The 27,214-nt window shown below is 40.6% G+C and overlaps 1 protein-coding gene across 3 annotated transcripts in view; it reads left to right on the top strand.

Annotated features, from left to right (window-relative positions):
• Nucleotides 1–27,214, top strand: part of ARID2 (AT-rich interaction domain 2) — a 164,878-nt gene that overhangs the window by 73,196 nt on the left and 64,468 nt on the right. For all 3 annotated transcript variants that reach the window (XM_039504880.1, XM_039504881.1, XM_039504879.1), the window contains 3 exons: nt 21,924–22,057; nt 22,999–23,217; nt 26,909–26,976. In XM_039504880.1, coding sequence (XP_039360814.1) covers nt 21,924–22,057; nt 22,999–23,217; nt 26,909–26,976 — 421 coding nt within the window. The remainder of the gene's footprint in view (nt 1–21,923; nt 22,058–22,998; nt 23,218–26,908; nt 26,977–27,214) is intronic.

Here is a 27,214-nt window from a genome sequence, read left to right as displayed (position 1 = left end):
AAGGACAGAGAGCTCTGCCAGAAAATCATCTTTATGGCGGCAGCTCTCTAACCCCAGTCCTTTGGCAGGTGTGAGTCTTCTCCTCAGCTTTCAACTTTGAAGGACAGTGGATTGAAGAAGTGGTCCGGGGACTCCTCTCACAAGTCGAAAAAGAGAGCGAGAAGTCCCCTCAGCGAACCCTGAGATAGCCGAAAGCAATCACCATCTTGTTTGGTATTCTCAGCACTGCCGGCACTGAGATCATCCAGCAACCACGCACCGGAGAGATCATACGGGCGAGGTTCCCATCTTCCCTGGCACCGCCACCAATGCTGGGATGCTCTGTACTAGCAGAATTCCATCAGGCTGGTCACCTGGCTATGTTGGAAGCTCCTGACCCTCCACCCTTTGGTACCAAGATCAGAGCTTCGAACCATGGCCGACCAAGGAGTATTTCCCCACAATCACTCCGAAGTCAAGTGAGGAATCGGACAGTGAGCTGAATGGGGTTTTTCCATTCTTCTCCCAAACTCCATATGGGACCCAAAATCAAGAGGGTCTGGGAATGTACCACCAGATGACACCGCCACCATCTTAGCATGGTAACCCATTGGCACCTCCACCAGGTATTATGCCACTGCAGTAGCCATACTGGGACTCCTGAGTGGCGCATTGCCAGCCTGCCTGAAGGGCACTAAACATTGCCCCAAAGCCTCCCAGGCATGCCTCCTCGACTACAGCATCGCGAGCCTCATAACCCCAAGAAGTGGAGGAGCTAGAGATGGACACAGAGGAGGAGGTCACATCCAAGGCTGTATCCTCCTCTTCACCAGATGAAGCAGTCTTGCTGTCGCCACCTGCCATGGCAGATGACTTTCACTTGTTCCAAGAGCTGGCAAAGAGAGTGGCAGACACCCTCCACATACCATTGGAGGAGGTTAAAGATACGCACCACCAGTTTATCGATAATCTCCATGCATCATCTACTGCCAAAATCACCCTCCCAGTTAATGAGGCCATCCTTGACTCAGCCAAACCCTGGCTTCAATGGCTCTGATGTGCAAGCAGATGGACAAAAAATATTATATCCTCACAAAGGACCACCTACCACCCAATTCCATCATGGTGGATGCTCTGAGCTCTCGTAAATGACAACACCACTATAGGATGATGCCCTATGACACAGATTGGAAACGTCTTGATCTCTTTGGTAGGAAGGCGTATTTCTCAGCCACCTTAGTTTTGAATTGCCAATTACCAGGTGCTCACGGTGAAATATGACTACATGAATTACAATAAACTACAAGACATTGTTGATAAATTGCCAGAGAGCTCCAGGATTCCTTCAAAGCCATCATCCAGGAAGGGCAACTGACAGAAAAACAGCTTTGCAGTCGGCCCTTGACACGGCTGCCAGGACTATCTCCATGGCTGTCGTGATGAGACGGGTATCGTGGCTTTATCTGTTGGGTTTTCTGTAGGATGTGCAGACCCTTCATCTTTGAAGGGGTGAAGCTCTTCACCGAGAAGACTGATGCCTTTCTCCACTCCTTGAAGAATTCCAGGGCCACTCTCAGGTCACTGGGAATCTGTACACGGGACTAAAGAGACCCTTTAGCCCTCAATACCAACAGAGGCCTTATTCATCCCAATTCCCATCACAATGGCACTATGAGCTCCAGAAGAAAAAGGGAAGGTTCTCGAAACAAAAGCCTTCTGGTTCCCAGTCCTCAACTCACCCACCTGCCCCTAGGCATCATTTTGGATGGGCAGGTCGAGCCGCTGTGAGACCATTCCGCACTGCTACCTGTGACTGTGCATCCATTTGACCATTGTTTGGCAGTGTTCTGCAGTGCCTGGGAGTGTAGAACATTGGCCAGATGGGTCCTAGATCTGGATATTCCATCCACTTCACCTCCCTACCCTCTCCACAACACCCTTCCCTGTCCATCTTCAGGGGCCCTTCTCACGAGTGTCAACTATAGCAGAAGATAGATCGATTCCTGCAGTGGGGAATCATAGAACCAGTGCCTCAACATCTACAAGGAAAGGGGTTCTACTCTCATTTCTTCCTAATACCCAAAAGGAATGGAGGTTGGAGACCCATCCTGGACCTCAGAGCTCTCCACAAGTTTGTCAAAGCTCAGAAGTTCAAGATGGTTACCCTGTCGACAACCATTCCATTACTGGAACAGAGAGACTGGTTTTCGGCCCTCAACCTACAAGATGCCTACTTTCACGTCTCCAGACTACTGGCTCACAGACATTTCCTAAGGTTCATTTTGGGGCATGACCACTACTAATACAAGGTCCTCCCCTTTGGACTTTCATCGGCCCCAAGAATATTTTCCAAAGTTCTGTCAGTGGTGGCCACCCATCTATGATCTCAAGGGATAATGATCAATGCTTACCTGGACGATTGTCTCCTCAGAGCCTGGTCACTTCAGGAGACTCATTGAGCAACCGAAGACACGATACACTTGTTCATGGAGCTGGGACTGCAGATCAGTTCCCAGAAGTCCACTCTCACATCAGTGCAACGTCTAGAATTCATAGGGGCTGACCTACACGCACTACAGGCCAAAACCTTCCTACTTCAGGACAGGTTTCCAGCCCTGGTATCACTTATAGACACGACTCAATGCAGCCCTCAAGTACAAGCCAGAATCTGCCCCCAGCTCCCGGGGCATATGGCAGCCAGCACAGTGATCATTCCTCATGCCAGACTTCACATGCGATGCTTACAGCTGTAGGTCAGCTCAGTTTATAGATCAAACAGGAGCAGTCTGGACAAAGCCCTGTCACTGCATACCAGGATCAAGAACTCCCTGCACTGATGGAAGAACCCGGCCAATGCATGCAAAGGGATCCCCTTCTTACAGGTGCCACCTTAGTCACTCCTTACCACAGATGCATCCATCTTAGGATGGGGCATGCATTTAAATGGTCTCACAGTGCAAGGCAAATGGTCGCCTGCGGAGATCCCTGCACATCAGTCTCTTTGAGCTGAGAGCAGTCAGGAATGCCTGTGCGAATTTCTTCTGCTGTGATAGCGGGATCACACACAAAAGTCCTGACGGACAACATAGCCTACATGTATTATATCAACCGCTGGGGCGGATCCAGATTGGCCTTTCTATGCAAAGAAGCAATGGAACATGGTAGCAGACAAGCTCAGTTGCACTTTTCCACATGACCACCAGTGGAGATGCACTTGTCGGTACTACACGACTTGTATGCACGGTGGGGAACACCATCCACAGACCTGTTCCAACACCTAGAAAGCTCATGCTCAAAGGAAGTGTAAGAGGTTCTACTACACAGTAACAACAAGGAGTCCGATGGCATGTTAAAGACTAACAGATTTATTTGGGCATAAGCTTTCGTGGGTAAAAAACCCACTTCTGCAGATGCACAGAGTGAAAATTATAGATGCAGGCATTATATACTGACACATGAAGAGAAGAGAGTTACCCTCACAAGTGGAGAACCAGTGTTGACAGGCCAGTTTGATCAGGGTGGATGTAATTTTCTCTCCGTGCATCTGAAGAAGTGGGTTTTTTTTTTACCCACAAAAGCTTATGCCCAAATAAATGTTAGTCTTTAAGGTGCCACCAGACTCCTTGTTGTTTTTGTGGATACAGACTAACACGGCTACCCCCTGATACTACACAGTAGAAAGTCTACACGACACACTTACTTGCAGAAATGGTTCAGGTTCCGGATTTGGTGCACATCCCAACAAATCTCTCCAGTGTCAGCAACTCTTCCACACATTCTGGAATTTGCCTTGACCCTTAAAAAAAAATCCAGGTTATCCCTGAGATCTTCTAGGGTCCACCCAGCAGCTATTATAGCATTTCACCAGCCAGTAGAAGGGTACTTGGTTCTTTCGCATCCGACCACTGAAAGGTTCCTTAGGGGAATAACAAACCTCTTTGCTCAACCTCGACTTCCTACCCCCTTGTGGGATCTAAACTTAGTGTTGAAAGGGCTGACTAGACCTCCCATCAAACCTATGGCCACCTATGGCTAGCATATCTATTGATGAAAACGATCTTCCTGGTTTCAGTTACCTCGGCTAAAAGAATAAGGGAAATATCAGTTCTGATGGCGCATTCCCCCTACACAGTATTCTTCCCTGACAAGGTTACACTTAGGCTGCATCCAAGGTTCATCTCTAAAGTGACCTCCTCATTTCACATGAATCAGTCTATTCACCTTCCTGTATTCTACCCTAAGCCTCACCGAGACAATAGGGAGGCCATTCTGCATACACTAGACATGAGGAGAGCCCTTGTATTCTACCTCGATAGGACAATGGCCTTCAGGAAATCCCTTAGACTATTTCTCTCTATGGTGGAAATATGTAAGGGCTTAGTGATATCAGCTCAAAGACTATCCAAGTGGGTCTTGAATTGCATCAGACAGTGCTACCAAATTCAGACTTGATCCGTACACATTCCACGAGCTCTATCTCCTCATCTGTTGCCTTCCTCAAGGATGTCCCTATCACAGAGATCTGCAGAGTGGCAACATGGGCATCGGTCTACACCTTGCATAATATTTCTCAGAATATTATGCAATCACCAGGGACTTTGCCTCCGATGCCATCTGTGACAAATCTGACTCCGAAGTCCCAGCCCTCCAAAGAAGTTACTCACCTTGTGCAGTAACAATGGTTCTTTGAGAAGTGTGTCCCTATGGGTGCTCCACTATCTGCCCTCCTCCCCGCTACTTCGAAGTTCTCTATGACTCTGTAGATAAGGAACTGAGGATGGCTAGCCGCCGTGCACTGGCTAGCCTTGTGGTGCAGCATGAGGAGAGACCACGCATGTGCAGGCCCAGTGGACACTGCTACTGCTACTGCTACTGGGAAGTTCTCCCATCAGCAGTACAGGGATGCACTCACACCTACAATGGTGCAGCCATAGGGGGATACATCTCGAAGAACCATCGTTACTACACAAGGTGAGTAACTTCTTTGATGTTCACCCATAACTTGGTCTTATTAAAAGATATACCTATGAAACTTGTGGTCACTATAGAAAATTAGGATAATTTTTGCTAGAATTTCAAAGGTAATATCTATCTTGATCACTCTTGAGATTTTGAAAGTGTTGTCGTTATTTTTCAGCCTGTTTTCCCTCATATATGGAACAGTTTATAAATGCACAAATTCACATATGTAGATATCTTAAACATACTTGTACATAATAGTTTATTGGAAAATTAGTTTTGAAGTAATAGTTATTTGGAGCGTTTGTTTTTATTGACTGATCATTGTCTGCAGAGATGCCTTGCAGAGATTTAAACAAGTCTTTTAGCACCTAACAACTTCTAAGAACCCAACTGGATCATTGCTACCCTTAGTTCCTACTGCTGTCTGGAGCTAAATTCCACAGGGTCCCTGAGCTTACTGCCTGATCCATCCACCAGATTTCACAACACAGCAACATTCCTAAATTCTTCCTTTCCTGTTAGCCTGGAATTAGCTAGGCAGCCCAAGGATTCTGAGGTGTCTAGGAGCTTGCCAGGGCACTGGGAGCCAGGAGTAGGTTCTGATCTTATTCAAGTCCTTAACGTTTTGTGTGAGCAGAGCTGCCTCATAGTGCAGCCAGGTAAATGCTTTTGTGTTTAAAAGTTTAAGCAGTAAAGCACTTAACTATCTCTGCTATGAAATAATATGTTTTTATAAGCAAAGAGCTATAGAACTTGTTTGAGGCAAAAAACCCTAACCTTTCCATACATTTCTCCTTCATAAATGTAAGAGATTCATATATGCAAATGATTATTATAGTTAAGATTGGTTTTGGTGAATTCAACATAGCCCTTATACAAATGACATAAGAACATCGTAACTAAATTTCTAAGAATTAAAGTGATGGAATGACTGCTTATAGTAATTTATTTTAAGATATTCTGTGGCTTTTATAATTGCATCTTGTGTCCTTTCTGAGTTTTCAAAAACAACTGTAAGTCACAACACAACACAAGGAGTAAGATCCTTGGTTGGCGTATACTGACATACACCATTAAAGGATGAATTTATGCTGATTTATACCAGCTGAGCATCTGGCCCAAACTCTTTCAACATATTCCACTTTTCTATCATGAAATTTATACATATAGCAGTGGTGTGTGTGTATATATCTCTATATCGATATCAATATAGATATAGATATCTATCTATCTTTAAAGAGCTTGTATAAAGCCTCTCTGAGTGAGACTGGTCAAAAACTCAGATGAAGAGGAGCAAACCCTTGTCCTTTCAGGCCATTTCTCCATTTCCATTGACGGAAAGACAGTTCAGTCCAAATTGGAGAGATTTTTATCCACAAAGTAAAATGAAAACACTGCATGATGAGAAACTCTCAACACTATCTGATTGGAGGCTGAATGGAGTCACCAGGTTGTCCATACCTGAACAGATCCTCTGTTTGAGACTTATGCTATTGTGTAGACAGGGATTTCTTTGCCTCTTTCACAGACACAAGCCTGGTCTACACTACGTGTTTAAACCGATTTAACGCCACACCCGTCCACACTAAGAGGCCCTTTATATCGGTATAAAGGGCTCTTTAAACCGGTTTCTGTACTCCTCCCTAACGAGAGGAGTAGCGCTAATATCGGAATTACCATATCGGATTAGGGTTAGTGTGGCCGCAGATCGACGGTATTGGCCTCCGGGCGGTATCCCACAGTGCACCACTGACTGCTCTGGACAGCAATCTGAACTCGGATGCAGTGGCCAGGTAGACAGGAAAAGCCCCACGAACTTTTGAATATTTCCTGTTTGCCCAGCGTGGAGCTCCGATCAGCACGTGTGGCGATGCAGTTAAAAATCAAAATAAAGAAAGAGCTCCCGCATGGACCATGCGGACGTGATCGCTGTAAGGGCAGACAAATCTGTTCTATCAGCGCTCCGTTACAGAAGACGAATTAAAAAACATTTTAAAAAAATCTCCAGACAGACGCCATAGCAGGGACTCAGCGCACTGCTGCGTGACAAGCGTAAGAGAAAGCCAAGGAATCAAATGGACGCTCATGGACTGGAGGACTCAAGCTATCCCACAGTTCCTGCAGTCTCTCAGAAAAGCATTTGCATTCTTGGCTGAGCTCCAAATGCTTCTAGGGTCAAACACAGTGTCCGCGGTGGGTCAGGGCATAGCTCGGCAATTTACGCACCCCCCCCCCACCCACCCCCAGAAGTGAAAGGGAAAACAATCCTCTCTTGACTCTTTTACATGTCACCCTATCTTTACTGAATGCTGCAGATAGACGCGATGCTGCAGCACTGAACACCAACATCCTTGCTCCCCCCCCCGCCATGGGTGGCTGATGGTGCAAAACAACTGGTACCCGTCCTCATCATCAGCCTATTGGCACATGGGGCAGTGCAAAAGGACTGGTAACCATGCAGACTAGCATTGGTGAGGTCTATCAAGGGTGCCTGGCCCTAATTTTTCCTGGTAGATGGTGCAGTATGGCTGATAACCATCGTCATCATAGCAACAGGGGGCTGAGCTCTGTCAGCCCCCACCCTTCATGTGTAAAAAAAAAGAGATTCAATTGCCCCTGGACTAGCAGAGGGATGCTGGGCTCCTCTCCTCCACACTCCTTACTGTCCTATCTGGACTATCGTAGCAGCTGGAGGCTGCCTTCCACTCATTTCTCACTAACAAGTCAGTGTGTCTTATTCCGGCATTCTTTATTACTTCATCACACAAGTGGGGGGACAATGCTACAGTAGCCCAGGAAGGCTGGGGGAAGAACGGAATCAACAGGTGGGGTTGTTGCAGGAGCATCCCCTGTGAATAGCATACAGCTCATAATTTCTGCAGGATCTGACACAGAGCAGCTGTGCTCTCTGATACAGTGGTTCTCTAGTACACTTGCCCATATTCTAGGCAGGACTGATTCTATTTTTAGATACCAAAAAGGAGGGATTGACTCAGGGAGTCATTCCCAATTTGTTTTTGCGCCCTGGCTAAGAGCAGCCAGGGCACTTATGACAGCAGCAAATGGTGCAAAACGACTGGTAGCCATGATCATCTTTTTACCAATTTATGGATTGGTAGATGGTGCAGTATGGCTGGTAACCATCTCTGCTGTCATGCAAAAGCAAAAGCATGCTGCTGTGTAGCGCTGCTGAATTGCCTCTGTCAGCGGCATCTAGTACACATACGGTGACAGTCACAAAAGGCAAAACAGGCTCCATGATTGCCATGCTATGGCATCTGCCAGGGCAATCCAGGGAAAAAAGCCGCGAAATGCTTGTCTGCCGTTGCTTTCCCAGAGGAAGGAGTGACTGACGACATTTACCCAGAACCACCCACGACAATTATTTTTGCCCCATCAGGCACTGGGATCTCAACCCGGAAATTCCAAGGGGCGGGAGGCTGGAACTATGGGATAGCTACGGAATAGCTACCCACAGTGCAACGCTCCAGAAGTCGATGCTAGCCTCGGACCGTGGACGCACACCACCAATTTAATGTGTTTAGTGTGGCCGCGTGCACTCGATTTTATACAATCTGTTTTACAAAACCGGTTTATGCAAATTCGGAATAGTCCCGTAGTGTAGACGTACCCACAGCATACAGTTTAAATACTTTGTATGCTGCAGATCTTTTCGCAGTGGGAATAGCGGTGCGTGGGACAGTTTTATTTGTTTTTCCCTCCATCAGCAGCTAACTGAAAAATGACTGTCTGACTTCTATTCAGACTTTACCACTGAATTAAACTTTGAGTCAAAGCAAAGCATGGACATTTTAATTTCGGAGGGAGAATTTCAGAGAGAGGGTTTTATGATTATGTAAAACTAAGATTATAATGGAAGAGGCAATATAATTTTAACTATAGCTTTAGCTACTGCAAAAGTTCGAAGTGAATATAGATAGACATTTTCCTTTTCGTTGTTACAGTACAGCTGAAATATATAATCATAAAAAAATTGAAATAGAAAAACAGCATGTTTCAGAATTAAGGCAGAACCCAGTTCACCAAAGTACTTCAAGCTTGTGTCTAATTTTAAGCATGTAGCTTTAGTGGGACAACTAATGTATTTTGACTTCTGTAGGACTGTGCTCATGTTTAAAATATCTTGCTGAACTGGGGGCCTGTATGAGGAACCTATTTCTGACCCCTAAAGCATGTATGAATATGGCTTCCTGCACTGCTTTAGGTATTTGTGATGTTGACAACCATGGCAGAAGAAACAAAGAAATGTGAGCTGTTCTTGGCATGTGAAAAGCTTGTTAGTTCACCTTTTATCTGTAAATATGCTTATTAAGTAATTTTCTTATGATGGCATGTAAGAAGAAAAGCTAAATTATTCACATTTTTCACAAAACCATGCTATTTATAGTTGGAATAGTTTTTCTGATAATTTTTAATGAGGCCCTTGAAAATGCACAAGGGAAGTTCTGCTTTTGTTTTTTGTTTTCCCTACCGGGAACCTTAGCTGTGTCTATTTCTATGTTAAAAAATAGTCATGAACTAAAGACAACAAATAATCACCTCCATAATTTGATACTACTTAGTATAATTTTCAGTTTAAATTTAGGAGAGGCCCGGGACTGAACTACCATGGAAACTGACTCCTCTAGAGAGGGTAACCCTCCAAGCTCATGTCACCAACAGAACATAATAGGAAAGCTTGCGCTGTAGTCATATGGATTTTTCCTTTGCTTTTAAAAGCTTCTAGTACTATAATTTGAATGTTTACAATATTCAAAAGAGACAAATGAGGAATAATTAGTAAATTATAGTTAATACCTATTTGAGATTTATCTGCTTTGAAACATATTAAAATGTTCTTTTTATACTTAATTTGGTATTTGATATGTATGTAATTTCACTGTTCGGATCAGGATTTGTTTTTGTAATGTACAATAAGGGAAAAGACTAAAAGTTTGTAAACTATTGCCAGCCATATACAACTTCCATTTAAAATTCTAGAAATACACTTGGGCTAGCAGATCTTTGTACAAATAGATGCATGACTACATAAATACATTCTTAGTACTTGGTAATTATATTTGTGATGGTCAAAGCACACAAGAAATTGAGTATACTAATATTTTAATCAATTTTTAAAATCTCCTGAGCAAAAAGAATCTCTGAAGCATTTTTAGCATCTCTAAAATGTGTTTTTATATTTGTAAGTTGTTAGCAGCTTCTTGTAGATGCTTGTATTTGGCAAAATGAATAAGTAATTTTTAATGGAAATAATTCCCCAAGCTTTAAAATCTATTTTAATCACTGGCTATGTTTTGAATTATTGAACTGTAGGAATGATAATTTATACAATTCAGGGTTATTTTTATATTTTGTAAAGAATCTCTGTATTTCTTATTTGAAAAACATACGTGGTTGTACATTTACATATTATACAGGTTAAACAACCTGAGCGCCGTCCCACCCTGTGTACTGAATGAGGCAGCGCTCTTGTGGAAAAAATAGTATGTGATTGTGTAATTAAAGACGATACCATCATGTATATTCACAAGGCTGCAAAATTAAGGTTGCATTTGTCATCATTTGTTAACAACCTAAATATTTTAAAACAGATTTTTTTTATGTAGTACAAATGTTGTGTAATATATAAGCTGTTTTAGTTAAATATATTCTAATATAAAATATGTTTATTGCAAACTTTCTTATACTGTAGACACATTCATTATAGTATTGCCAGTTATGCATTTGCTGCACAGAGCGCTACTAAGAACTATGGGATAAGTTCCCATAATCCAATGCTGCTGCAGCGTTTGCAGGGAGTATTATGTACAGATGCAGGGTTATAGTTTACCTGAAACAGGATGACTAGTGTGGGTGTATTGAACTGTTGCAACTTGCATTGGATCAGCCACATAATATAATTCTCTAGTGTAGGCAAGACTCAAAATTAACACAGTCCCTACTCTGAGGAGCAACTGGGTACTCTCACACCCAATTAGAGCAAAAACAGTTTCAGTGCATGCATACAGCTTTTCCCAGACATAATTGTGTGTGATTTCTGTTTAATGCATACACAGCTGCCAGGCTCCGCTGATATGTTTGTATCAGTGCAGTTTGGGGAAATCCAGGTGGCTCTTCTATTCTGTATCAGCCCTTGCTGCTGACACAAAGTACGCGGGTGTTTTTACAGAATGGGTTAACCCTTTTGGAAACCAAAGATTATAGGATTTCTTATCCAGATCCCAGAATCCTGCCAGCCTTTTGCTGCCTTGCTTGATGAATCCAAGACCAAGATGATAAGCAGCACTTCAACTGTCACTCCAGCAGCAACAGAGTGGTGTTTTTAGACAACTGAAGGGGAGGTGGAGATGTCATGTGAACAGCAATTACCCGAATTACATTTTGACTGTCCTTGCTGCTTATGATTCATAACCTCTGTGAACAGAATGGAGAATGCTACATAAATGCCTAGAATGAAGCAAAGAGGTGCTCTAGTCCGACAACCTGAATGTGGATTTTGGAAATTCACTGACTGCCAGTGTCAGACAAAGAAATCAGATACGGATGCTCTCTGTCATTACTTTACTAAAAGTGTTGGTTTGGGGAAGAAAGATTAAGAGGAGTAGGACTCATCATTCTATGGCTTTTATTAAATGGATACAGCTAGTGCGGCCCAGAAACAGTCTCCCAAATTGAAGGTGTAATAGAGCTTTCCATATAAAATCTTACAGTAATATGCCTATCCCAGAATCCTCATTAACGACTATTTAAAGGTTTTCATACCTCCTGTAATTATGTTTTCCCTTAGTATGAATCCAGTGCTCTGAACAGGCCCACCCTCAGTTTATGTAGTATTCCTTGTAGGCTAATCTAGCATGTGATTCTTTTGTTTTGAATCTTCAATTCAGGATAGCAGGAAATGCCAGATAGGGCCAAAATGGCACATTGATTATATCAACAAACAGTTGTGTTTATTTTTTCCATTTAAACTGTATTGTAACCCTATTGTAAATGCTAATTGTTCTAGTTGTGTGACGTATTTGCCTAGGGAAGGTGTATTTGCTTCAGCAATCCTTCCAACAGGAGGAACTTTTAGGTTAAAGAAAATTATGGAAAATGGGGGTTTGCGCCTCCATTCCACTGACATGAACAAAAATACTTTGAGGTTATGACATCTGTCTAAAGCAGTGGATCACTTCTAGAAGAAACCAATATTAGAAATAAGAAAACTAATTTTCCCTTCTTTCTCCAGCACTTATATATTTACCTTCAAATCCTTATCAACCTATGTACAACCTAATTATGAAGCATATACCTATATTAGAGCTGCTGTACAAAAAGGGAGACATGAATTTAAAAATCAAAACAACAAAAGCCAACTTTTTTGGTAGACACACAAGGTGGGTGAGGTAATATCTTTTATTGGACTAACTTTTGTTGATGAGAGAGAGAAGCTTTGAAGAAGAGCCCTGTGTAAGCTTGAAAGCGAAAGTTGGTTCAATAAAAGATATTACGTTACACACTTTGTCTTTCTAATATCCTTGGACCTACATGGCTACAACAGCACAGCAGACAACTTTTTATGTTGACAGGTAGACGGTACTGACCCAAACACAGCAGAAATACAGCACTTTCCTGGAAAATATGCCACCAAGAAGAAACTCTCTTCCCATCTAACAAGCAACCTAAAAAATTCAGCAGGAAATTCAAACCATCATAGATATCCATGTTCAAGTCAAAGATCTGCTTACCACTGAACACTCAGAAGTCTCCATCATGGCAGTAAACATCTGCTGTCTTCTCTTATCCTTCCTGTCATTGCTATATTTCCTCCAACTTCTCTTTCTTTCCTTCATCATTAATCTTACTCTTCTCCCCTTCTGATTTACATTTGTTCCACAAGTAGCAGCATTTGCTCTGTCATCTTGTGGAAATTGGCTACAAGAGCTACTTTAAGGGCTCTTTCTGTATTTATTACCCCTTTGGGGTAGATTATTCTGGGATTTGGGATCTTTGTGTCTTGACAGTGGATATGCTAATGTGTCATCAAAAGGTGCACGTATGGCCTGGCTGCCCTAAGTTTGGATGCCTTTGGCAGTGTTCTTCTCTGCTGTCATCTTTTTGCTGTGATTTGCACTGTATCTTTCAGTGCAAAAAAGAAAAGTGGAACTCAAAAAAAAAATTCTTAGAGTTTGCAACATTACTGGAAACCTGCAGAATTGCTACTTCCTGGCCTCTGGGCAGATCAGTGAATTGTTTTATTTCAGAAAGAGATGTATTAAACAAATTATTTTAAAAAAATTATTCCATTCTAGCCTCTGCTGTTGTAAGCATCAGGCTTCTTGTGGAGATTCTGTAGAGTAGGTGGCTCAAGATATCTCAGAAGCTTGAAAATAATTTGATACTGTTTGCAAATTTTGATCAGAGTTGAATTTTCACCACAGAAACATCCAACAAAGCCATGAAGCAGCCATGTGGAATGCAAAAAATTTCAGTTGAGTTCAGATTTTGAAAACTAATTGCCAATAGCAAGAAAAACTTTCTTTGACCATGGAGAGTTTAGAGGAAGTGGGCTAAGCCATCAATTTCTACAGAATTTAAGCTTTCATTAAGAAAAAAAAAGTTTCTAGCCTTTCTGGGTTAATAAAATAACTTAGGTATGAACTAAATATGAACTGACAGTGCAGTCTTCCTGAGTCTGCAGACAGACTGCTGTAGTGCTTCTGCTGTTCATTGCATTACTAAGCAATTGCAGAGAGAAACAAACAAGTCTGGTTAGCTTCAGTGTTCCTGTTCAAAATCATGTGGGCAACATTGAAACTGACAAGAATCATCCCACTTCAAGTGGTTTCTGCATGTTCCCACTTGTGGGATCAAAGTACCTATGCCACAATGGGAATATACAGAGACTTAGGATAAAGAACTTCAGTTACATGTAAGCAAACTTCATTTTCACTCGATTGCTACTAAGAAAAATTAGGAGCAGCAGGAGGGGCAGGACTTGAGGCTACTCACTAGGGAGTAACTTGGAGCCATATATGTGGAGGTAGGCTCAGAAGTGAGGCTTAGAAGGTAAGAAAGGCATATAGTGATTCCCACTGCCGTCAATATACGCACAGCAGCCAGAAGACTGAATAGTGTGACATCCGTACCTCACTGAGAAGTTTCTCCCTTCCCTCCAGATAATCAGGTAGCTGCTGGGGATGGGACACTAAGTAGTAGAAGGTGGGGAGAGAAAGTGAGAGCGCCTCCTCTCTTCTAGCAGAGGTGAAGGGGAGGATGTTACTTAATTCCTTCAGATGTAGGCTAGATAGAGGTTGGTAAGAAAAAGAGAGTTTCAGGAAGGACTCAGGTGCAGCACTCTGATAAGAATTTTAAGTCTTTTTCTTTTCTTGGTAGCTGAAAGTAAAGATAAGAGGAAGCTGGGATTTTCACTAGAATGTTGGCCTAGACATATCTGGTTGGACTTCCTCATCTGTTGTGTAAGCCCTTGGTTAGTAGGCGTGTAGTCAACTTTTCATGTCCTGATTTAGTTGGCCAAAAAAAAAAAATCTAAAGGAAAGCTTAAAGCCTTGGAATAGGCTTACAAATAGCAAGAAGACTGTTTGAAGATTGACATGTTTTACTCAGATAAAAAGCTGGTGAGTGTAGTACAAAAAACCTAGAGAGATACAGTTGGATATGGTATTATGAGAGAAACAGTTTCACACAGCACCACAGACCACAGCTTGAGAACTGTACATATCTATTCCGGGGTAAATTCCATATGCAACTGGCTCATATACCATCTAGATTTCTTCCTGTTAACTGCTTTTCAAATTTCTTAATACAAGTTTTGTTTACACTTTCTGATAAAATAAAAAGCTGCTTTATTTTATTGAAATATGTAGTCTAAATAGGCAAAATATTAGTCACTTTCATAAAGCTAATTTCCTCATAATTTTAATTAAAACAATAACCTATTTTAGTAACATAACATTATAAAACTAAAAATCAGATTGCAAAATTTTTTCATTCAGAAATATGGATGTATAATTTGTCTTTTGTAAATAAAAGTACACTTTTTAAAGGTTTTGTTGCTAATTAGAAAATTAAGGTTTTTGTAGTGATAATTTGAAAATAAAATAAAGATCATTTGTATTTCTGCTGTTTAGTCTAAGTAGAAATTTGCATAATACATTTTTGTTTAAATTTTCAAAAGTGACCAATGACTTTGGTTTCTTCATTTTTGGGTGCCCGACTTGAGATACCTTTAAAGGAGACCTCATTTTCAGAAAATACTGAGCACTTGTCATCTAAAAATCAGGCAACTGTGATTGTGCACCCAAAAAATCCCTAGTCACTTTTGAAAAATTAGGCATTTAATTTCCCCATGTTTCAGTACTTTGTATGTTGTGTGGCTTTTGCAATTGACCAGAGAGATGATAATCTACTTCCAAATTGAAAAACGGATGACGACAAACTAAATTCTGTTCTGTACCTCTCAGGAGAGACAACACAGAAGACTATACCCAGGAGTAGGGACAGGGCCATCCCTAGCCATTTTGATGCCCTACGCAACCCCCCAGGCCTCCTGGGGGGGGCGCCTGATCAGGGCCCCAAGCCTCCACGAGGGGGAGGGGGTGAACGCCCTCCAGCTCGAGCCTGCCGAGCAGAGTGGGTTCGGGCCAGGTCACTCCACTTTCTGCCGCCTAGTGAGTGCAGGGCGGGCTTGACCCCAGGCTCGACCCCGCACTCACAGGGCAGCGGGAAGTGGAGTGACCCGGCCCCAGCCCACTCCACTCTGCTCCCCTGGCTCCCAGGCTTGGGGGACAGGGGGGAACTGCCCCCCCCAGCACTCACCAGCTGCATGGCTGGGAGCCAGGGGAGCAGAGCAGGCTGGGGCTGGGTCGCTCCACTTACCTCTTCCGGTGAGTGCAGGCCTGCCCCATGCTGCAGTCCTCAGGGAAGTGGGGGCGGGGTGGGGGCTTTGGGGAAGGGGTGGAGTGTGGGCGGGGCTGGGGCAGAGCAGGGGCTGGAGCGGCACGCAGCTACGTCTGGGTAGGGATGGCCCTGAGTAGGGAGAGTAGCTTTAAGTTGCCTTCTCAGAGCCTAGATTCTGTCTTTTGACTTGTGGCCGCAACTGCCACTTTACTCTTATTACTGGGTGGGCTTCTGAATAGGCATTTTATGTTCTTCTATACCAGTGTTTCCCAAACTTGGGATGCCGCTTGTGTAGGGAAAGCCCCTGGCGGGCGGGGCCAGTTTGTTTACCTGCCATGTCCGCAGGTCTGGCCGATCGCGGCTCCCACTGGCCGCGGTTCACTGCTGCAGGCCAATGGGGGCTGCGGGAAGCATCGCGGGCCGAGGGACATACTGGCTGCCACTTCCAGCAGCTCCCATTGGCCTGGAGCAGCGAACCGCGGCCAGTTGGTGCTGCGATCGGCTGGACCTGCGGACACGGCAGGTAAATAAACTGTCCTGGCCTGCCAGAGGTTTTCCCTACACAAGCGGCGTCCCAAGTTTGGGAAACACTGTTCTATGCAATATTATTGTTATATTTAATAGTAAAAATGTTTAAATAATGCTGCGCTTTTGAGGCAAACCAGCAAAAATCAGGAAATGTAAGGTTAAGGCAGGTCCCCCGATCCTGAAAACACAGGCTTCATTTTATTACTAGGGGTAATCCCGTTGAGATAATTGAGAATACTCACGAGCCTAATGCTAAATCAGTGGGGTAAGTTTCCTTGATTTCAGTGGACTTTGTGTGAGGCCTTATGGAAGTAAAATTCAGTATGTGCGTAAGAGTCTTCAGGACCAGGGCTTGATTTTGTGTCTCCTTTGCTATCAATATTGGGAGTGAAAGCAGTCTTTAACAGGCCAGGTTTTAATATACCCTTTCTTCCTTAATGTGACAATGATGGAAAAACTAATACAAACTTACTTACCTGGTTTTATTTTTTTTTTTGTTTGTTTTTGCTTTTTGGTTTTTTTTTTTTTTTAACTTGCTCCAGGAGGCAAGTGGGGGAGTTGAATTTGGTGAAGCTGAGTAAGAAATCTAATTTCCATAGCATTGGATTTACTTAATCTTTTGGGTTTTTAAAGTTAGAGCACAACAATATTTTTTAATTGAAAAAATATTAGAATAGTTGCCAGGAACTGACATTTGCTTATTAATTTATCCAGAAGCAGAGGTTGGAAATATTTAATGTCCCTAAAAATATGTAGGCTGATTCACCATCTAGGCACCTGTGCAGTAGTTTTTCCGCTTGTGATTTTTAGCAGCCAATAGTAATATATCTGAATTAGGGGCTGTCGATTAATCACAGTTAACTCACGTGATTAACTCAACAGAATTAATCACGATTAATCTTTGTTTTAATTGCACTGTTAAACAATAGGATACCAATTGAAACTTATTAAATATTTTTGGATGTTTTTCAACATTTTCAAATATATTGATTTCAGTACTACACAGAATTCGAAGTGTACAGTATATATTTTTATTACAAATATTTGCACTGTAAAGATAAAAGAAATAGTATTGTTCAGTTCACCTCATATAAGTACTGTAGTGAAATCTCTTTATTGTGAAAGTGCAACTTACAAATGTAGATTTTGGGGGTGGGGTACATAACTGCACTCAAAAACAAAACAAAAAAGCAAAACTTTATTGCCTAAAAGTCCACTCAGTCCTACTTCTTGTTCAGCCAATCACTAAGACAAACAAGTTTGTTTACATTTATGGGCGATAACGCTGCCCACTTCTTATTTATGTCATCAGAAAGCGAGAACAGATGTTTGCATGGCACTTTTGTAGCTGGCATTGCAAGGTATTTATGTGCCAGATATGCTAAACATTCATATGCCCCTTCATGCGTCAGCCACCATTTCAGAGAACATGCTTCCATGCTGAAGAATCTCATTTTAAAAAATCACGTGTTAATTAAATTTGTGACTGAACTCCTTGGGGGAGAATTGTATGTCTCTGGCTTTGTTTAACCCGCATTATGCCATATATTTCATGTTATAGTAGTCTCGGATGATGACTCTGCACATGTTGTTCATTTTAAGAACACTTACGCTGCAGATTTGACAAAACTCAAGGAAGGTACCAATGTGAGATTTCTAAAGATAGCTACAGTACTCAACCCAAGGTTTAAGAATCTGAAGTGCCATCCAAAATCTTATAGGAACGAGGTGTGGAACATGCTTTCAGAAATCTTAAAAGAACAAAACTCCAATGCAGAACCTGAACACCAAAAGAGAAAATCAACCTGCTGGTGATATACTCAGAGGATGAAAATGAACATTCATCTGTCCGCACTGCTTTGGATTGTTATCGAGCAGAACCCATCATCAGCATGGACGCATGTCCTGTGGAATGGTGGTTGAACCATGAAGGGACATATGAATCTTTAACGCATCTGGCACATAAATATCTTGCAACACCAGCTACAACAGTGCCATGCGAATGCCTGTTCTCACTTTCAGGCGACATTGTAAACAAGAAGTAGGCTGCATTATCTCCTGAAAATTGTAACCAACCTTGTTTGTCTGAGTGACTGGCTGACCAAGAAGTAGGACTGAGTGGACTTGTATGTTCTAAAGTTTTACATAATTCTACATTTGTAAGTTCAAATTTCATGATAAAGAGATTGCACTACAGTACTTGTTTGAGGTGAATTGAAAAATATATGTTTTTGTTTTTTACAGTGCAAATATTTGTAATAAAAAATAAATATAAAGTGAGCACTGTGCCCTTTGTATTCTGTGTTGTAATTGAAATTAATATATTTGAAAGTGTAGTAAACATCCAAAAATATTTAAATAAATGGTATTCTATTATTGTTTAACAGTGCTCTTAATTGCAATTAATTTTTTTTAATCTCGACAGCCCTAATCTGAATATAAAGTACTAATCTCTAACTCAGAAAGCTGGGAATTTACACTGGAAGATGATATAAAGCACTCATGTCTAACTTCAATGGTTCTTCAGCTAGAGGTCACTAAATAATTTCTGGATTCAAAGAAGATGGTAATCGGAACATGATCTAAGTTTACATATTTTGCAAAAACCCCAGAGCTAAAAATGAATGCTTTATTTGACTGGAAAGATGATTTTTTTTTCAGATCATATGAAAGCATAAATTCTTAGCTTTCACATTTGGAGATTAATGCTTTATCCCGTTCATCTCAAGCCTTGTTTTAAAGCCATGTTAGAGAATCTAAATCATTCCTCTGGAAAACCAGTTCAGATATATTTTGGAATGTGTGAAATTATGGGACAAGTAACCCATGATTCATCACACTGTTTCCTGTCTATCATTCTGAATGGTCAACCATTCTAGTACAGCTTTGTGCTCTTTTTTAGCCATGTACACTTGGCAATGAACGTACCAAATCTCACTGTTTATTTAGAAGTAACCACTTTGCATTTATTTATTGATGCCATGCTGGTAATTTTTGTATTACTGGAAAACCAATTTACATAGTTATTCAGTACATCTCTCCCCATTACTTTAAAGCCATTTGATCCCATGCGTTGTTCAAGGCTACCTCTTGTGCAGGGTTTGCACATGGTTGTTATATTCTCTTTAAAAAAAAAAAAAAAAAAGCATTAACAATTTTAAAAAGATTACCAGAAAATTGTTTAAAAGTTGTAAAGTGAGCAAGGCCTTGGAAAACAAAAACTGGCCCCTCTGATCTTTGTGTTCTTCCTGCGTGATGCATCTAGTGATGCAACACTAAGTATAGGATGCATAACAATTCATTGCTAGGGAATGGAAGTGATTGGAGCAATAAATTTTGATGGTGGCTGATTATAAAGAAAAGTAAAGCTTCTATTGTGATGCATCTCTTTTGGTAAAATACAATGGAAGGAGAGGAAATACTGAAAAAGTATGTAATTGTGTGGATTTTTGTAAAGTATTAGTCTTTTTAAATGTCCCATCACTCCAGCAAAGAGTGAAGTTGTTTAAAAAGGAGCTGCAGTCATTTTTTCATTTTGCTCAGAGTAGCATTGTGAAAATGCACATGCTAAAAAGCACCTCTTGACATATGAAAGCTATAAATAGTATTTGGCTGAAATTTTGATTAAAGGGCTCAAGGGGAGGGAAAGAAGTGAGAAGCGGAAGGAAAATGAGCTGTAAGGGAAGAACTGAAAATTTAAGTCCTAAAGATGGTGTGTGTGAGGGGGGAATGTTGACATTTGACATTAAGTGTAAAGAAAATTCAGTTACTCATAATATTTTGGGGTCTGCTCTTTTTCAGACATTAAATGAAAAGGTAAATATCATCAGTGAAGATCTGTATTTTGAAGAAATATAGAAGCGACGGTGTTTAAATATAAATTTATTTTAATTAGCAAAAGCAAAGTGATATAGTTAAGATTTCTGCGAGGTCCTTAACTCACCATATGAAGCCTATGTAATAAAGATGGTTTCCCAGCAGTGGGTTATCTAATAATACTTATCATTTACATAGTGCTTTATGTGTCCAAAGTACTGTACGTCTGATTAATCATAATTGTTTTATGCAACACCTACTCACAGCCCTTTTTAACTCTTAATTTTCTTCCTCTTATGAGATTAACTTAAACCTTTAATAAAGCTTTTTATTATGAAAATTATATTGGTTGAAACTTAAAGATATGTTTGCTTATTTTAGGCTCTGGTTCAGCAAGGAATTTAAGCATGATTGTAATTCTAGGCATGTGAGTAGTCCCATTAAAATCAATGAGAATAGTCACATGCTTAAAATTAGGCCAGTGGTTTTCAACTGGTCCGCAGACTTTCTAAGGGGTCCACGAAAAGTGACTATGAAGTTTCAGATCCCAGAAAAGGCATTCAGTTTTTCTGATCAATTAAAAGTATGTGAATATCCCCACCTACAGGTCAGAACCCAGAATACCCCCCACCTATAGGTCAAAACCCAGAAGTGTTGTCATTACCATAGAAGCCCACAGTTTAGTGCCCTTTCTCACACTGTGTCAAATGCTATGCTGAGCATGTGCCTGCCCCCACTCCACCCCTTCCCTCAAGGCCCCCCTCCCCCCCCCAGCTCTTCCCATCAAACAGACAAACACTACTGTCTCTTTATGAAAATGCTCTTTTTTTGGTCTTTTGTGTGGTGAAAAAAAATTCTCTGGAACCTAACCCCCTCCCCTATTTACATTAATTCTTATAGGGTAATTGGATTCACTTAACATTGTTTCACTTAAAGTTGCATTTTTCAAGAACATAACTACAGTGTTAAGCGAGGAGTTACTGTACACATTAACAGTTTGTCTTGTTACCACCAATTTGATGTATCCAGCCATGACTGTGTATAGTTTCTGTTTTCCTACCCCTTTTGACATAGCCTGTCACCTCATAAAATATCACATTCTGTCTGCATTACTGCATGAGAGATTCTAACGGAGTTCCAGTAGTGTCATTCAGCTTGTTACTGAGTCTTAGCATTTTCAGTGTCCACACGTTGAATTTAGTATATTTATATTTCTAGTATTTTCTTTATGAACCACTGTTTTTAACCTGTTGATTATGTCTGTGTTGCCTACCCCTCGCCATATTATGCTTCTAATGGTAAACTATGTAAAATATTTCTGGTGAAATTTCTTGTAGTAATTTGTAAGTACTTCTACCTGTAGGTAATAAAAGCACATATAAAAGTATGTCAGGTAACAAAAGCAAAAACTGATCCACAGAAAAAGAAAATGGGCTTAGTTACAAGGTGGCTAGTTATACTATAATTTTTAGCCAAGGAGTGTTATTGGCAAATATAAACAAATTTCTATCTAAATCATGATTTCACTTACCTGCCTGTATCACCTTTTGTTAGTCTGATTCATGGTTTTGTATCTTATACCACAGTTTAACTATTGCTTTCACTAAACCTCTTTTTCTACAGTTGCTACTGTTTCCTTCAGCAGTTCAACTCTTAGAGGACAGGAGTGTTAGTTGCATGATAAATATTAAAAATCTTTGCTGTCTTAATTTCAGCTATCTAGAAAAGTACGAGAAAGTACATCATTTTGGGGAGGATGATGATGAGGTACAACCAGGCAATCCAAAGCCACAACTTCCTATAGGTGCAATTCCATCTTCCTACAATTACCAGCAACACAGTGTGTCAGGTAAATTAAATTTTTGAGAAAAAGATTGTTGTGATATTTATTTTAATTTTCCATGTTTTAACTGAGGCAGTCTTTAAATGCATTTACAGTGTTATTAAAAAACATCAAAACTTTGTCAGTCAAATTATTATCTAACATAAAATATTTTCTCCTGTTACCCAAAAAACAAGAAAACCTCCAAATCCGTAAATAACCCCAGTTCGTCCAGAGTTTGGGAAACAGATAGATAGGCCTTGAAGTGATATTCTTTGAAAATCAACAAACTCAGGATCTATTAGGCCAAGTTAAGGAGTGAATTTCAGAGTTTTCACCAGTAATGGTCTCCGTGCAGCTCACAGATGTTTAAATATGGGTTCTGCTGATCTCAATTTCTGGGTTACAACTTGAGGAGCCAGGTGGTCCGTAATGTAGCCAGAGAATCCATACCATATGGGGCTCTTCAGATCAAAATGCAAATCTTGACTGGACACAAATTTGATGCCAATACAGTCTACTTAGATTGTAAACTCTTTGTGGCTGGGACTGTCTTTTTTTGTTCTGTATTTGTACAGCACCTAGTACAGTTGGGCTCTGGACTCTTAGGTGGTATGATAATACAAATAAATAATATTGTAACTCTAAATAATTCGGCTGCATTCTGTCCTAGCTGAAGTTTGAGTGGTTTTCAAGGTTCTCCTCTAGTAGAGCATGTATTGCAATGTTCCGTTCTGAAATGAATAGCTAACTGGCAAGATCCACATCCGATGGGAATGGTCTCAATGTTCTGGCCCAAAAGAAGATGGAAAAAACAAATGAAATGTTGGAAAAGTTGGTTTAATGCCATGAATTATTTAAATTAAAGAGAATTATTGATATTTTACTTGCTGTGTCAGACAGAATATTCATTTTATTAGTTTGGCTGCAGAAACATTGTTCTCACTTTTTTTTTTTGTCTTGGTTAGATTATCTTCGTCAAAGCTATGGGCTGTCTATGGACTTTAATTCGCCAAATGACTATAATAAATTGGTGCTTTCACTGTTATCTGGACTCCCCAATGAAGTGGACTTTGCTATTAATGTGTGCACTCTTCTGTCAAATGAAAGCAAGCATGTTATGCAGCTTGAAAAGGACCCTAAAATCATCACTCTACTGCTTGCTAATGCTGGGGTATTTGATGACAGTAAGTTTTAAGTTGAATTCTATTTTTACTGTATATAACATTTTTAATATCTGAGCAGGAAAGCTGCAAATATATTTTTGTAGCTTCTTTCAATTTTGAATAATCATTCTTAATTTATAGTAAATTTTAAATAATTTACTGAAGAGAAATTTACTTGATACATAGTTTTCTTTTTTAATTATTTCATAACTTCACATCAGGCTTTGAATATTAAAATTACCTTTTTATTCAGCTAGCATATATGTGTTTTAGAGACTTTATCATTTAACAGTTCAATTCTTGAGTTTCACTAAATTAGGTTTTCAGTGGTATTTTTAAATTACTTGAGTTAGGTGATAAATGTTTAGCATTAGATTTCCATTTAGCCTCTGTTGTCAGGACGTGTGTGTTTGTTTGTTGTCCTGATGAATGCATAGGTCTTTGTTGATTTTTAAAAGATGTGCATTTTGATGTAAATTACATATTAAAAATAAAAAGAAGCATCTCATAGAAATGACACACTGAGTTTGTATTCTGATAAAAAAAGATTTATGTTAGTTCCTAAGCACAGTGAAATTTAGAAATCAGACCTCAATATCATTAAAATTATCTCAGTCTGGATTTAAGAAATATTTAATTGGCCTGCTTGCATTTTTATTATTTTAAGAAGTTGTCTTTCACAAAACTATTTCAATACTGAATTATTTCTCCTGGGTAGATTGACCAGTGTGTTGGCTGTTAGGCCTTCTTGTTCCTTGCTTTATGTTCTTTTGTAAGCAAATATATGACCAAACCATCTTGTAATCTCACTGAATGACAATAGGATAAAATGTAACTCCTAGCTTACAGGAAAATAAGGAATCGTTCATTATTTTAATTTTTGTTATGTACAAAGCTTCTCTAACAAGAGATAGTAATGTTTTCCAAAGTTAATTTTATCTAAATAAATCATCAAATGAGCATTCTTTAGCTAAAGAATATTTTGGGATCCCCCTAATAATAGATACAGTGTATGGGTGTGCGTGCACATGCTGGCATGCATGTACATATTCTTGCAAAATAGTGCATCAAAATTACTATCTTTTTACTTGTTTTCCTTCAATTGTGGGGAAGAGTATATATGAGTCACATTATATACTCATTTTAAAAAATATTATCAACTTTTTTTATGTCTTTAATCATTTGTAGTATGTAAAACGTTTTTCATGTCAGTAATATATTAGTGCTGGTCTGATTTCTCTTTCAGATTTTTTGGGTTGTGTGTCTGTCCTTTTACTGTGTTTTTTCTTAATATGATGTCCTTCACTTTTGACCAGACCAATACATTGTCTTCATCTGGGCTAGTCACAAGGACTCCCAAGTGGAAGGAATGTTTAAAGAGTGTCTAAAGTTAATTTTAGTCCCCTAATTAGTCCTTCCCAGAGGCCCATCCTTAGATTCTGAATTTGAGTGGTCACTCTGCTGAGAGTCAGGCAGGGGCGGCTCTAGGAATTTGGGCGCCCCAAGAAGGGCGGCGCGCTGCCGGTCCCCGGTCCCGTGGCTCTGGGGGACCTCCTGCAGACGTGCCTGCGGAGGGTGCGCTGGTCCCGCGGCTCCGGTGGACCTCCCGCAGGCATGACTGCGGAAGGTCCGCAGGAGCTGCCTGCCGCCCTGCCGGCAAAATGCCGCCCCAAGCGCACGCTTGGTGCGTTGGGGTCTGGAGCCGGCCCTGGAGTCAGGACAATTCCTTCTTCAAAGTAGCTTTTACAGAAATGAGAAAGGTGCTTCAGCAAGGTTTGAATGTTCTTTTGTTTCATGCCTTTTTTGACACTCAAGGCTAGTCCTCCATTGTTAACTTTTGAAGGTCAAGCCTGTGTTTCCATACGGTTGTTTCATTGGTGTCCTGTACTAGCTGTTCTTTCTGTTATGGTCTTCCTCAGCTGAGAAGTATTTGAGGTAAAGTTCTAGGCCATCGCTAACAGTAGCAAATGAATAATCTTTGGTATTTGAGAGAGGCAAATTTGTAATAGACATGTTCTTTTCTTCCACTAGGAAAAAGATTTTATTTTCAGCTACTCTGTAATACATCTAGCAGTGAGAGTCCGATCAATGCAAAAAACAGATGTGTCCTATTTCCCTATCCATGTAGTGAGGGAATACTTATTTTCTAGAGCAGGGATCTCAAACTCAAATGACCACGAGGGCCACATGAGGATTAGTACATTGGTCCAAGGGCCGCATCACTGACACTTCCCCCCTGCTGCCCCTGGCCCCGCCCCGTCCACCCCTTCCAGGAGGCTCCACCCCTCCCCCACCTCTTTCCACCCCTTCCCTGCCCCCATTCCAACCCCTTTCCCTAAGTCCCCGCCCTTGCCCTGCCTCTTCTCCGCCTCCTCTCCTGAGTGATCGGCTCCCCGCTCCTCCCCACCTCCCTGCTGGAAAGCGCTAAGCTCCACCAAACAGCTGTTTGGCGGTAGGAAGCACCTGGAAGTAGGCAGAGGAGCAGGGACGTGGTGTGTTGGGGAGCTTGGCGGCCGCAGGAAATAGCTATGTGGGGCGGGGAGCTTGGCAGGCTGCAGCAAATAACTCTGCAGGCAGCATGCAGCCCGCAGGCTACATGTTTGACACCCCTGTTCCAGAGCATATATATAGTTTTCATCATTGTAGTTTGTGAATTGTGTTAATTCTCTTTTTTGTGATGTAACATTTCTTGTTATATTTTTCTCAATTTTGTTAACCTCTTAGGATTTATTCCAGTTTGAAAGTTTGAGATAACTCTTATCTTGCATGTGTTAGGGCAGCCTCTCTCTTTCAGGAGTACTGTCTCAGTGTTTCAACATTCATTTTTCATTTTAAGATCCAGTTCTCTTATGTAACTTAAGAACATGATGGGAATACAAAACCTTTTTTCCCCATCTTCTCAGTAGGATTGTTTTAAATAACTTGCATGCCAAATGCTGTAGAAGCCTTGGTCTTGGATTCTATAAGATGTCAAATGCTGCTTCATTATTTTCAGCTGAAAATTGTAACATAAAAATATACTGTGAACCCAATACTGTTTTATACAACTTCATATTGACACTAATCGCAGACTTCCAATCTGCAAAACAGTTATTTTCCTGTCAAGGGAAATCCTGTGAACTAATCTTTGCTGCTTCCAAGGAGTGATAGGCCAGAAAGTTTGATGTAATATTATTTACTGGTTCCACCAAAGCAGCTGGGAATTTTCATAAAGCTTCTTTGTAAAATACTAATATTTTTAGTAAGTGGTAGTGTTGTCTAGCCATTGTGTTGGCTTCTTGAAAGCTTCAAGGGAATTTTTGCCTAGACACCATGCTAAACAGCTGGGAACATCTTTACTATGTAGAAGCAAAAACTAGTTGCTGACATGAGATTTAAAACTAGGAAACCACTTCATACTTTTGTCAAAAAAATTCTAGAAAAGCATATCATGGCTCTTTAAGGTATAAGGCAAGGGTACACAAAGTTTAGACCATTCAAATATTTTCTTGTGGCTTAATAAACTGTAGTACTGCAACAGCAGTCAGTTAAGTGTATTGCAATAGCGATTACAGTGGTTTACTACATCTTACTGCAAAATTACTCGAAGAAAAAAGAAAACTTCTGAGTGGTCTGTAGTATTGTTGAATCTTTATTTCCATTGTTGATTTGATAGAAAATCAAATGAAAATGTTCAGCTCATTTTTACTAATTGTTTTTTTTATGCTTAAAGCTTTAGGATCATTTTCTACTGTATTTGGAGATGAATGGAAGGAGAAAACTGATAGAGATTTTGTTAAGGTAATTTTGAAATTATGAAACTGTTTTTAATTGTGCACTTCCAGTAGCAAAGTCTAAATCTCTTAAAGCATCAACATGGTTTTCACATAGGTTGTACCAGAATGTGACTTTGAACTACTTTCCAGTTTATTGCTTTCAAGAAAATACAGTAGGATACTAAATCAAGGATATTTGTGATAAAACTTGGGGGTAAATAGGAAGAAAAGCATTAAGAAAAAGGAAGTGCGGGTTGTAAAAT

This window comes from Mauremys reevesii, linkage group 1 (genome assembly GCF_016161935.1).
Source record: "Mauremys reevesii isolate NIE-2019 linkage group 1, ASM1616193v1, whole genome shotgun sequence".
NCBI lineage: Eukaryota > Metazoa > Chordata > Testudines > Geoemydidae > Mauremys > Mauremys reevesii.
The sequence above is the reverse complement of the archived record's forward strand: the minus strand, read 5'-3'. Positions and strand labels throughout refer to the sequence as shown.